An 11,919-nucleotide genomic window follows, 5' to 3' on the forward strand; every position below is an offset into this window, starting at 1 on the left:
CATTGGGTCCTGGATGTTAACTTTTCTTACTCCTGTATGAAGTGTTTCGGGTTAACGAATCGTCGACGTAAGGAGTGCAATGCTGATGATGAACCACAGAGGATCTAGGTTTGCCGATCTACTCATCGATCGTCCCATCATGGCATCATGCCATTTGTTTGAGCAAACTACTACTCATACTCCACCTACGTAGGTTTCACTCCTTACCGTGCGTACTGTCCAAAGCTGAAACTCCGTCGTGTGCTTGTCATGCTAACCATCTTCCTTTTTTTTCTTGAGATCTTTTACGGTGCCTTCAAGTTGTTGTGAGGCGTCTATTTTATTTGATCCGAAAGCCCACATTAATTTATACTGAGGGTAAAAACAGGAGTATCAAAACGGACTGGTACTTAGATGAAGGGCAAAATCGGTACGTAGTCCCAAAAAATATCGCGCACGACACGAAAAAAAAAACTCCTGCAGAAAAATGCCGACCCAGGCCCATCTGACCGAGCTCTCCCTCATCGTCTCGGTCGCTCGAAACTCCGGAACGAGTCGTTCCTCATCCGCTCACGCTGTGCCAAACGAGGAACGGAGTCGGCCGGCCTGTTTTGGAGCAGAGGAACCTGGGGGCGGAGCTGGTGCCGCCGGCCTGTTTTGGAGCAGGCCGGGCGAAGGTCGTATGGTAGCATGGAGCGAAGGGCTGGGGTTCCAGGCGGCGTGCACAGCGGCAAGCATGACGAGAGAGAGCTCTATGGTTGCAGCCTGACCAGGGAGAGGTCTACTACGGTGACAGTCTGAAGGGGTGGTGACGGCACAGGACGGAGCGGCGCTCCGTTTATTTCACGATGATGCCGACGTCTGGAGATCGATCGATGTATCCCTGCTTTTTTTTGCTGATCGGTAGTTTTTGGGTTTCATGGGCCTCATCCGGTCAGGCCTAAGGCCTATGAAAAAATATTGGACGCGAAAAGTCTAAACTACCCAAATCCAACAGCTAAACAATCGACTGATCTATAAAAAAAATTCAGATGGCTCAGTTATAGCAAAAAAATTCAAACAATTGTGACTGAGCTAGTATTATTTCTTTATTTCTTGACCGGGAAAAAAAGGACCCACAGAGTGAGGGTGGGGAAACAATACACACCGACACGGCGTGCTCTGTACCCTGGTTATTTGGTGTGTATTTTCCAATCCCCGGACAGTTGCATAACCAAAGCGTTGACATGCACATGCGTATTTTCAATTATATGAAACACGCTGGATTGATCAAGCATCGTCCATTGATAAGATATCCCGGAATCACGTGGAAGTCGATCTCATTAGTAAGTAATAATTCCCAAGTGCGGCGCTACTTGACTATTTCTGGGCCATAGTTTCAAAGTAAAAATGAACTAATGCTCGGCCAGCATGTGCTCGTCCTCATTTGAGCCATCACTAAGCACAAGTTAATTTCATGCAAAGGGCACACCTGGGTCAATCCTTTATCGTAAACGGTAGTAGAGGACGCGCACACATATGCATGCATGTATACGAGACTAACGACAGGCAGCCGAAGTAAAACAAATCCTTCGTAGAACAGCAAAGCAAGTGTACTTAATTTTAACCTATCAGCAGCTGTTCGATCATGCGGATGGCGCTCCCTCCCTTCCCATGTTACAAAGACAGGGAAGCAAAATTAACAAGAGTTTACTTGGCAACTACGGGGGCAGCTAGCCATTGCACACGTAGCGCAAGGAACCAAGACCGCCATGGCCACCCCTCCTGCTGCAACCCTCTTCTTTTCTCCGGCGATGACGCCGGCCCCTCGGAAGCCATTGCTCCTCCTCTCCCTCTCACTCCCCGTCCTGCTCCTGCTCTTCTCCCTCGTCTTCCTCCTGTCGCACACCACCTTCAGCCTCCTCCTCTGCCCCCTCCTCCCGCAGTCGCCTTCGAGGTCAGCAAATGCCACGACCACCACTTCTCCTCCCAGTGCTGCTGCTACTAGCCTCGATGCCTCCATGGACAAGACCCTGCGAGCATTCCATTTATCCTCATCGCCGCCATCGCCTCCTCCTCTGGTGGTCGTCAAGACGACGAACAGCAAGAAGGCGTCCACGAAGAAGCGGAACAAGAGCCTAGTGAAGCTCCTGCTGAGGCAGACGCCCCGGACGCGCCGGTTCGCGTCGCGCGCGGCCGAGCTCTTCGCTCCGCAGCCACCGGCGCGCCCGTGCGCGCGCCGGTTCTTCATGACGTGGCTCTCCCCGCTGGAGCAGTTTGGCAGCCGGGAGCCCCTCGTCCTGGAGACCCTCTTCCGGTGGCACCCGGACGCCTGCGTCCTCATCGCCTCGGACACCATGGACTCCCCCGACGGCGCCACCAAGCTCAGCCCGTTCGCCGACCGCGGCTTCCGCGTGGCCGCGCTCTCCCCTGACCTGGCGCACCTCCTGGCCGGCACCCCCGCCGAGCCCTGGCTCGCCTCGGTGCGCCGCGGGGAAGTCAGCCCCGGCAGCGTGCCCCTGGGCCAGAACCTCTCCAACCTCCTCCGCCTGGCTCTTCTCTACAAGTACGGCGGCGTGTACCTCGACGCCGACGTCGTCGTGCTCAGGCCTTTCATGGAGCTCGGCGCCCGGAACGCCATCGGCGCGCAGGCCGTGGACGCGGCCACGGGGGAGTGGACGCGGCTCAACAACGCCGTCATGGTGTTCGACCGCCCGGGCCACCCGCTGCTCCGCGAGTTCATCGCCGAGTTCGCCGCCACGTTCGACGGCAGCAAATGGGGCCACAACGGGCCGTACCTGGTGTCGAGGGTGGTGGCGAGGCTCCGGGGACGGATGATGCCGTGGCTCGGCGTCACGGTGCTGCCGCCCCGGGCGTTCTACCCCGTGGACTGGAACAGGATCGGCGGGCTCTTCGTTTCGCCCAAGGACAGGAAGGGCGAGAAGTGGGTGAAAGCCAAGGTGGATAGCATCAAAGGCAAGAGCTTTGGCATCCATCTGTGGAACAGGGAGAGCAGGGGGATGGAGGTGGAGGAGGGGAGCGTGATCGGAAGATTGATTGCGGACAGCTGCTTGTTCTGCAATTCCTCCATGCAAGGGTACCTCAAGGGGAAAAGTGTGTCCTGAATCAACATGATTTCATACTCCGGTGCTTGAGAAGTGCCTCGGCCGTTCAAGATGGGTGCATGTGCATCCAACGGTACCAGAGTACCAGAGTGCTCCTGGTACAGCTTCCCCATCCCGATCAAAGAAACGAAGGTACGATAACTTTTTGGCGCCTGGCCGGAAACACTCACCTTGGGACCCTGAATTGGGAGCCACCGTGAGAGGTTCCCTCCCTCTATTTTTCTGGTTTTTCTTCCTTGTTTTGCACCTTCGGGTGTTGTAATTAAACTCCTGCTATAATATGAAAAGCCAGCAATTGCTGGATCTTTGAGAAAAAAAGAGAGGCTGTATCGTTGAAGTTCCTCGACCATTCAAGATGGCTTCGTTTGGTTCGGATTGAACCAATTCAATACGAACCAGGAGAACATGGAAACCACACCACTTGCTCTATATCACTAGCATATTCCTTTTTCTTTTTGAAAAAATGGTACACTTGTAATGAGTTATCATCAAATTATATAATGAATTCTTCATCAACTATATTCTTTTTGTCGGTGGAAGATACCACCAGATACAACATCATTCATGTGTCGTCCCTCCCAGGTCATATTTGGGATATCTTTACACTAAAAACATGAACAATTTCATCTATGTTACACCTATGCCCTCTAAAGTGGTGTCGAGCTCTCTAAACCGGCAGTGGTTAAAGGCAGGTTGATCATTTTCGAACCGGATGTTCAGAATCCTGTTGGTGACAGAAGCAAGATGCAGCCTGATCAACATTGGAACATGGAATCACATGAAGTTTCTTGTTACTGATTATGTCAGCCTAGAGAATCAGACTTCTTCCCATCCTGTATTAAGTGTTGTGTATCCTCAAGCTCTACCTCACCTCCTCTCGATTCTTTCCCAACTTCAAACATCATTTCAATCTGCTCCAGAGTTTTCCCTTTAGTTTCCGGCACACAGAAGTACACAAACGCAACAGAGACAGTTGAGATTGCTGCGAAGACGAAGAACATTCCTGCCACAGATATAGCACGGGCCATGGAGAGGAATGACATGGAAACCAAACCACTGCCAACTCTACCACCTACTTGACCAAGTGCTGATGCCTGAGCTCGTAATCTTATAGGAAATATCTCTGAAGACAAGACCCAACATATCGGTCCCATCCCGATTGAGAAGAATGCCACATTCCCACAGACTGCAAATATTGCTAGGTCAATCCCAACACTTGGAGAAATAAGCCCCACTGCATGCTTTGGCAACGTAAGTGCAATCCCCAAGACAAATAAGCAGACAGTCATGCCAATGGTGCTCACATAAAGAAGAGGCTTGCGCCCAACTTTGTCAATGAGGAAAATTGCAACCAATATGAAAATCGTCTTAGTAAACCCAACTGCAACTGTTGCAGCAAGAAGCTCCTGGTCAGACTTGATCCCAGCATCCCTGAAAATTGTTGGGCTGTAGTAGACAGTAGCATCAATTCCAGTGATCTGTTGGAACAACTGAATACCACAGCCAGCATATAGCATCCGACGAACAGCAGGAGAAGGGTTCAATAGCTCCCTCCACACTGCCTTGTCCTCTGATTTCACCGACTTCATAATATTTGCCGCTTCCTCAATCTCAGCCAGCCTTTCCTCAACCTCAGCTTCTGACGCACTTATCTGAAGCAACACTGCCCTCGCTTCTGGAACTCTCTTCTCCATCATCAGCCACCTAGGGGACTCAGGGATCACAAAAAGAGCGACGCCAATGAAGACAGATGGGAGGATCCCGACACCAAGCATAACCCTCCAACTGATGTGCTCAGAAAGGCCCGAGAAAGCATAATTGGAAACATAGCCGAGGAGGATCCCAAAATTGATGCAGATCTCAGGGAGGGACGTAAGAGTCCCACGTGCAGCCGCGGGGGAGATCTCAGCAATGTAGACAGCAGATATCATGGCGCCAAAGCCGATGCCCACCCCGGCAAGAAGCCTCCCTATCATGAGCACAGTGAATGAAGGGGCAAATGTCATGATGGCTGCACCGGCCTGGAAGATAATTGCACCAAGGCCCATTGTCCATTTCCTGCCAATTGCATCAGATGTTCTTCCTCCTGACAGACTTCCCAGGAGAGAAATCACACTCAGGCAACCTACTAGGATTTCTTGCTGGAACTCGGTAATGTGGAGATCTTTCTGGATGTAGATGATTGCACCACTCATGACACCAACATCTGCAGGTAGCCACATGAGTCTTGGGTTAACAAAAGAGTTAGACAACGGTCAATCTTATTTTCATACCTAAGAAATTCAATAGCATAGCAGCCATACAAACTAAATTGTCATGTTTATGCTGATTTCCACGTTCATGGCAAGCAGGGATCAGAACCTCACTTGTAAATCATCTACTACATAACTGTAAGTTACATAACATCGAGATAAAATCATAAGAACTTCATGCTGCAATTTCCAGATTCCACCTTCCGTGTAACGTTCGGAATAAAAATCAAGAGAAGATTGCCTCTCGAAGGCATGAAAAAAGTACCAATACACTAGCAGTTCCAAATTTCTGTTACGATTCCAGTCACGCCCGGGTGCAGAGACTTATGGAGAACACACTATTTCTATCAGTAAGCTCGGATCCCCGAGGTCGCCCGCGGCGGCACTGCGAGAACTCACCGTAGCCGAGGAGGATGGCGTTAAGCGAGGCAAAGATGGCGCAGGCGTACACGAACCGCTCCTTGCTCCTCCTCTCGGACGCCGAGGCCGAGGCCTTCCGCCCTCGCGCCTCCGGCCCCGCCGTGTCGACCTCCGGCCCGCCGCTCGGATCGAGAACCGCGTACTTGCTCCTGCCATTGGAGGCCGCGCCCGCCATCGCCCCGCCCCCGCGCTGCCGGCGACGCGGTTTTGCTGCTCTCGCGGCGGAATGGCGCCGGGTTTGGGGGTCATGAAAGGCGAATGAGGTGCGACCCCAGCGACCGCGCGAGGAAGGTAGGGGATGCCGACGTGTTCCGCGGTTCCTTCCGCCTCGCCGCTTGCCTGTTACTTTCCTACTGGAGGAGGAGGTGCGAAAATGTATTTTTAATTTCGTATAGCTCTTTCTCGTGTTAATCCGGAGTACTGAATGTATTTCCACAGCTATCTCTAATCCCCTGCCCTGAGTTGCTTTAGGGCTAGAATTAAATTTGGAGACTGTGTTAGGTTCGGTTTGATATTTTTGTCGGATTTGTCTGGGTCAAAATACTCGGTTTTGACATGGAAAAGTCCTGGGAGAGTGGGAGCTGGACTTGGACCCCGCCCTTGCCGGCAAAAGGGACCGTGGCAATTGGGTTATTCATTTGCGTGTTTAAGTTATGCTGCATTGTGGAGTAATTTAGACGGAGTACAATTGGGTTATTCATTTGCGTGTTTAACCGTTGTCCTGAATCTGATCGTGGGAATATGGGATGAGCTTCCGCAGCCTAAATTCGCCGGGTGGCAGGGCCAGATAGCCGGGTGAAAAAAAAATCTGGTGCGATCAGCAGGATTATCTTGGGATTTACCATTTGGCCACACAGCGGCCCTGAATTTGACGAGTGGCGAGGTCAGACGAGCTCTACTGGTTCTGGTTGAAACCAGATGTCGCTTTCCTGCAAGTTTAAGCAAAGCCAGGTGGTTCGGACCAATCGACCCTCCGGCCGGTACGAGTAGGAACCAACAATCTCAGAAAGTTCCCCGTTACTACATGACAGCAATAGCTGTCCCCTCCTCCATTCCCGTCGTCAGATGCTTCCACGGTTCCACCTACCTGAATCTGCCAAACTCGGCCTTCGACGATACCCAGCAGTTCTTGCTACAGGAACACTCGACAACTCAAGAACTGGCACAATTCCAGCTTTCAGGAGCCAACATAAACGTATTACTTGTCGGGGGACAAACGGCATGTTTCGGAGTTCCTAGGACTCTGCTACAACCTCTAAACGGCCGGAGCATAGCAGGCATAAGCTTTGCGTGCATGGCACCGTATCGCGTATTCGCGTTATGGCCACGCTTCCGTTGCATTCAACATTTCAAACCCCGACATACGCAAAGATGAATTCCATTCCATTCTCCTGGAGGAGAAGAAAGAAACGAATTGCTTGGGAGAAAGAGAGGAGAATTGACGCTGACCGTAGCCGAGGAGGATGGCGTTGAGCGAGGCGAAGAGCGCGCAGGTGAAGACGTACCTCCCGGCCCTCCTGCGGCCGAGGCTCCCCGCCGCGGCCCTGCGGCTCCACTCCGCCTCGTCCATCTCCTCCTCCAGCTCCGGCTCCATCCTCCGGTATTTGCTGCCGCTGCTGCTCCTCCTCGGCGACCTCACCTTCACCGACTCCATTGTCATCATCAATCCTCTCTGCTCTGCTCTGTTTGTTTTGGTTAGAACTTAGGAGGAAGAAATGGGTATGGTCCTCCTCTTCAGATCTAGCGCAGGAGCTCAAATGAACTCCTGCCTTTTTGCTTGGGTTGGCTAGTTTTGTTATGCTATTAGTAAGACCTTTGCGATTAGTTTTTAGTCTCCCCCACGTTCACGGCAGGGCTTTGGGGGTTTTCTATGCTGCAAGTGGCCAAGGTTGTAGTTCGAATCACTATTAGATTCCGGTCTTCATGTTTAGAAGGATTTAGAAGTTCAGATCCGTTTTGGTTGCGCGTGACCGAGGACTGGTCCTCCGGCTAGTCGTGCAAATGTACCGGGAGGGCAACGACTCTTCTTGTTGATGTATCAGATGGCTTCACGGATTAAAAGGAAAATAAATACTGCATGTTTATCAGGTTTTAGACGGTGTTACAAGAGTAGACAACCAAGGGAGCACTGCCAGAATCACATGTCGAAAGTGAACTCAAGATAGAGGATAATCAAGGTTAAAATGTAGTACTCCGTACTATCTTTGCGTTCTGTTTGAAGGGTCAACGGGGTTACTTGCTGTACACTGCAGGCGTAGAAGGGAAAGCAGCTACATATTCTGTTTCAAAATCCCTTGTCCTTATGCTTATATGCTCTAGGGTGCTCATAATCATCGTTGATGGACCGGAACTTGAGGATCTTTTGAACGCTCGCGAGATGTTTCACCTCCTTGGGTGCTGCTTCCTTCATTCCTTCCTTGCTGCTGCTTGTTTGCCTGTCCTTGTTTTCTTTAGCACGTGCCGCCTCGCCATGAATGGGTTTTGGTTGAGCATCTGACACGGTAAGGAACAGAATAAAACACCAAATGAATCTAATGTAAAAATCACATTATGTGAGCGTGTGGAATTCTGGGCTGCTAATGAATTGTGCAGAATGGTGTTAACCTGCCTTTCTGAGAAGTTCAGTGCATACATATTTCTTCTGGTTCGAACTATACTCATTAAAGGGATTCAAGAACGTGGGTATATGTGCAAATATGGGCATCTCATTTAAAACAAACATCTAAAATCTTCAGGAAACAACATCAGCATATTCACATAGTTTCAGATAAGTATAATAAACTAGAGTGCCTGCATGACATTTAACAGGCTATGAAGAAATGTTTGCTGCAAAGAAAGAGGAGCAGGAATGTTATCAGTGCAAGCACTTACCACTTTCTGAAAATAAATAACATATGCCAACAGTTTCTTCGTATTCTCCAATCTGTCATTAAACAAGGCATCAGCTACCAGCTAACTCAGCAATTAGGTTCACAATTGGAAGCCCTATAGTACAGATTCCAAAAACTAAAACTGCTGAGATTATCAGAAGGGAAGGAAAACCAATGAAGTTTAGTGGTACAAGTAACACCAGCAAACGCTGCGAGTTGTTAGTGCTAAAGCTGGCATAAATATTGTATGGAATTCAAATACAACTTAGTTCCATTTTGTTCTCTTAGAACTTCAACAGAAACAAAGTACAGTTATTATATAAAAAATCTTGAATAAATACTCCAGACAATCTCCAATAATGAATCTATCGCTACAACCAACTGACATTGCACATCTCAGAGGTATTGTTAAACATAGACTGCAACAATATGAAAAAACATAAACAGTGCTCCTTAAGCTGGTAAATAAACATCTTCAAAAGCAAAACATAACATGAACAATACTCACCATCTTCAGGCCATCACCTACTACCAAGGAAGGAGTCAATGTATCCAAACCCTGAAAAACATTACAAAAACTTAGTGAAGTGCACATAAAGGCGGTAAACAAAATTATGCAGATATGTCATATAAGAAAATAAGTCAATCACTAAACATCAGGCAAAGATAGCATTGACCTTTTCCATCCATGAATCAAGGAACCACACATAGGCATCAAAAAGCTAAATGAGTTGCAGACATGCTGACAGACTAGCATCTCCTGACATAATTATACCTAGATTTTCTCTTTGAATCTACCATAGAGGCATAGACGCACACTACGCAGGATTTTGTGTCTGATAATGGTATCCATTGACCATAGCAACCAAAAAAATTGGAAGAAAAATTGTTCCAAACACAAGAAACAATATCTTGTCCCTTCATGTAGCAGGTAGTAGCATACTAATGGCAAAAAACATCTTAGATAATCAGCACACAGCCTACAGTTTCATATTCACTTTAAACAAAAAAAATGCCTTAAACTTTGTTTGGATTTGAACATTTCTGACATAACCAAATCTCAAGCAAACTCTTTCTTGATATCAATGGTATAGAGATAGCAAATTTCAAAATTTGGAGCCACCGCATCTTATTATTAGATAGACACCAGAGTCTGATGTCTATTTGTACCTGTAACCTGCAGACACAGAGAAAAACCAACTTACAGAGAGTATATACGGGGCATTTGGTTGTATGTCAGAATAAAGGCAATCATCCAACTCTAGCAAGATATATTCTTCTTCTTCCTCCTCCTCTTCACAGATGTGTTCGTCTTTCTCGTGTTCCTTTGCCATCCCCAAGAAGATTTGGACTTATACAGTAGTAAATCCCGCACTTTACCAACCAGATTAGCTGCAGAGTTCAGAAGCAGAAGATGAGCGCACAAGATGCAACTACCACGAATTTTGTTTACACTAGGTGAATACACAACACAGCACTCCCTAGATAAAAAGTGCATCACTTAAATCCCCTTGTGCTTACGGCTAGTAATAAACTAAGATACCACAGTGAGGGATTACTGATGGTACAACTTCTTTATAAGGGAGAATGGATACTTGCCCTAAAGTTCATGTGTCTCATATCATTTGCCTTGCAGGGGATCATATACCAATTTCTTCATGTGCCAACTGTTAACAAAATATATCCCCATGTCAAATGATATACACGCCTCTCATCTATTTTGTCTCTATCAGCTCCCAACCAGAGACACTGAGCCCTTTATCTGTTTGTTTGTCTTCTCCAATTACATGCATGAATATCTCTATGCTAAGGTGTGTACTCAATAAGAATATCTCTATACTTAATACAAAAAAGGATATATATCTCTGCTTAACACAAATGGATCGATCCATACGAGAACAAAATTATACATTGTGTAGCTCATCGGCTGATCCAATTATAAACCTCGTGCAATTACAATATGCCAAATATCCAAACAATATTCAACTTGCAGAGGCAAAACGGATCCGTGAAAAGCAATTGCTTGCACCATAAGAGACACAGACGGACATGGGGATACAGCATTTTCTAAAAACAGCGATAGTGGGATTCCGCGACTATATAAGTGTTTTCAAAAACACATGATAAAGATAATCGTAAATTTAGATGAGAGGGTGACAGAGAGTTTGTACTGAATCCGCGCCAATTAACATAGAATGGAGATAGTAGAGTATTTGCCATGCCTCACTCCTCAATTCTTCATAACGTGGTCTTTGCTGCCTCCCATAAGGAAGGAACAGCAGCAGCAGAAAGCTTGTGGTAAAAAAAAAAAACAGCAGAAAGCCAGCAACTCAGCAGCAGCAAAAGCGAGAGGGGAGGGAGTAGGGACGGGACTAGGGGGCTCAGAGGAGACGATTAGGTTACCTCTTGCCGTCACCTGATAACGGGGAAGGTAGGTGGTGATGGTCGGCGGCTACCGTATCGGGGAGGGAGATGGGGACTGGTCGCGGCAGCCTGATATGGTATAGGTTTTTTTTTTTTTGAGCGAATGATATGGTATAGGTTGATAGCGACAGGGATTTATGGGCTTTTTTACCGTTTTTTGGGCCCAGACGATGGAAGTCCATGCTGCGCTGGGGCCGAGCCTTCCAATGCAGGTCGCGATTCCATTCGCTCGCGCACGTGCCGCAAGCGCTCGCTCGCCAAGCCGCCCTGCGCGCCGCATCCGCTCGCACTGCGCCCGCGCGCCTTAACGGGTGGGTCGCCCCTTAACGGGCGCCGTACGCAAGTTTTGTGGGGCGTCCCATAGTTCAGTCCTTGATGGATTGAGCCTCAGCCCCCATGCATCTGCATGCACCTGCTGCCATGTAAGGGCTTGTTCGGTTGCAGATTTTCCGGTGGTTATCGGAAGGGATTCATGGAAATTTGGTCTACAATTTAAAAAATACCAGTTGATCCCGGCCGGGCTGGGAGCAAACGAACGGCCCCTAAATGTTTAATGGCGGATGACGTCCTCAGATCTGATGTCGCAACTTGCATCTGCATTGATTCTCCTGTGTTGCCATGCGGTTTAGTACTAGTAGTACAGTACGTTTCTACTGCAAAGCTACACACGGTTTTAACATCCATGCGTACAGTATGTTTTACGGTGCTTGCGTAAGCTGTTTAAGGATGCAATAAAGGTAATCAGAGTGGACGAACTGTGTGTTGTGGTGTGTCGCAGTGAGGTCATAAGCAAATGGAACGACTCGCCGGCGACGATTCTCCCCATCCTGAAGAAGCTCATGAGCGCCGGGCTGCACGTTTGGGTTTACA

At 48.4% G+C, this 11,919-nt stretch overlaps 3 protein-coding genes across 9 annotated transcripts; 1 reads left to right on the forward strand and 2 right to left on the reverse strand.

The window, feature by feature from the left end:
• Positions 1 to 1,688: 1,688 nt before the first annotated feature.
• LOC100831105 (lactosylceramide 4-alpha-galactosyltransferase) lies at positions 1,689 to 3,602 on the forward strand. The gene has a single exon (XM_014895688.2). It carries the CDS (start codon positions 1,731 to 1,733, stop codon positions 3,081 to 3,083), a length of 1,353 nt encoding a protein of 450 aa, XP_014751174.1. The 5' UTR covers positions 1,689 to 1,730; the 3' UTR covers positions 3,084 to 3,602.
• Positions 3,566 to 7,547, reverse strand: LOC100833341 (probable polyol transporter 4). 2 transcript variants are annotated; one of them, XM_014896069.2, is made up of 2 exons: positions 7,205 to 7,547; positions 3,566 to 5,289 (listed from the first exon to the last, which is right to left on the reverse strand). In XM_014896069.2, the coding sequence occupies exons 1-2, from the start codon at positions 7,416 to 7,418 to the stop codon at positions 3,887 to 3,889; spliced, it is 1,617 nt and encodes a 538-aa protein (XP_014751555.1). In that variant the 5' UTR covers positions 7,419 to 7,547; the 3' UTR covers positions 3,566 to 3,886. The 2 variants fall into 2 exon arrangements, with proteins under 2 accessions (XP_014751555.1, XP_003580190.1); XM_003580142.4 differs by lacking the exon at positions 7,205 to 7,547 and adding an exon at positions 5,735 to 6,077.
• A 263-nt stretch (positions 7,548 to 7,810) lies between these two features.
• On the reverse strand, positions 7,811 to 11,178 carry LOC100833846. Of its 6 annotated transcripts, none has more exons than XM_010241865.3 (6): positions 11,029 to 11,143; positions 10,848 to 10,917; positions 9,831 to 10,017; positions 9,134 to 9,184; positions 8,627 to 8,678; positions 7,811 to 8,248 (listed from the first exon to the last, which is right to left on the reverse strand). In XM_010241865.3, the coding sequence occupies exons 3-6, from the start codon at positions 9,957 to 9,959 to the stop codon at positions 8,040 to 8,042; spliced, it is 441 nt and encodes a 146-aa protein (XP_010240167.1). In that variant the 5' UTR covers positions 9,960 to 10,017; positions 10,848 to 10,917; positions 11,029 to 11,143; the 3' UTR covers positions 7,811 to 8,039. The 6 variants fall into 6 exon arrangements, with proteins under 6 accessions (XP_010240167.1, XP_003580192.1, XP_010240168.1 ...); XM_003580144.4 differs by having other exon boundaries at positions 10,797 to 10,917; positions 11,029 to 11,142; XM_010241866.3 differs by lacking the exon at positions 10,848 to 10,917 and adding an exon at positions 10,225 to 10,292 and having other exon boundaries at positions 11,029 to 11,099.
• Positions 11,179 to 11,919: the final 741 nt, after the last annotated feature.

The sequence above is a fragment of the Brachypodium distachyon genome, chromosome 5 (assembly GCF_000005505.3).
Source record: "Brachypodium distachyon strain Bd21 chromosome 5, Brachypodium_distachyon_v3.0, whole genome shotgun sequence".
In the NCBI taxonomy this organism is placed as follows: domain Eukaryota; kingdom Viridiplantae; phylum Streptophyta; class Magnoliopsida; order Poales; family Poaceae; genus Brachypodium; species Brachypodium distachyon.

Coding starts and splice junctions, on each gene's coding strand:
- LOC100831105 (XM_014895688.2), top strand. CDS start 1,731: ATGGCCACCCCTCCTGCTGCAACCCTCTTCTTTTCTCCGGCGATGACG.
- LOC100833341 (XM_014896069.2), bottom strand. CDS start 7,418: ATGATGACAATGGAGTCGGTGAAGGTGAGGTCGCCGAGGAGGAGCAGC. Junction 5,290..7,204: donor CGCCATCCTCCTCGGCTACG/GTCAGCGTCAAT, acceptor GGCTACCTGCAG/ATGTTGGTGTCATGAGTGGT.
- LOC100833846 (XM_010241863.3), bottom strand. CDS start 9,959: ATGGCAAAGGAACACGAGAAAGACGAACACATCTGTGAAGAGGAGGAG. Junction 9,185..9,830: donor ATGCCCCGTATATACTCTCT/GTAAGTTGGTTT, acceptor AATGTTTTTCAG/GGTTTGGATACATTGACTCC. Junction 8,679..9,133: donor TAGGTGATGGCCTGAAGATG/GTGAGTATTGTT, acceptor GTTTAATGACAG/ATTGGAGAATACGAAGAAAC.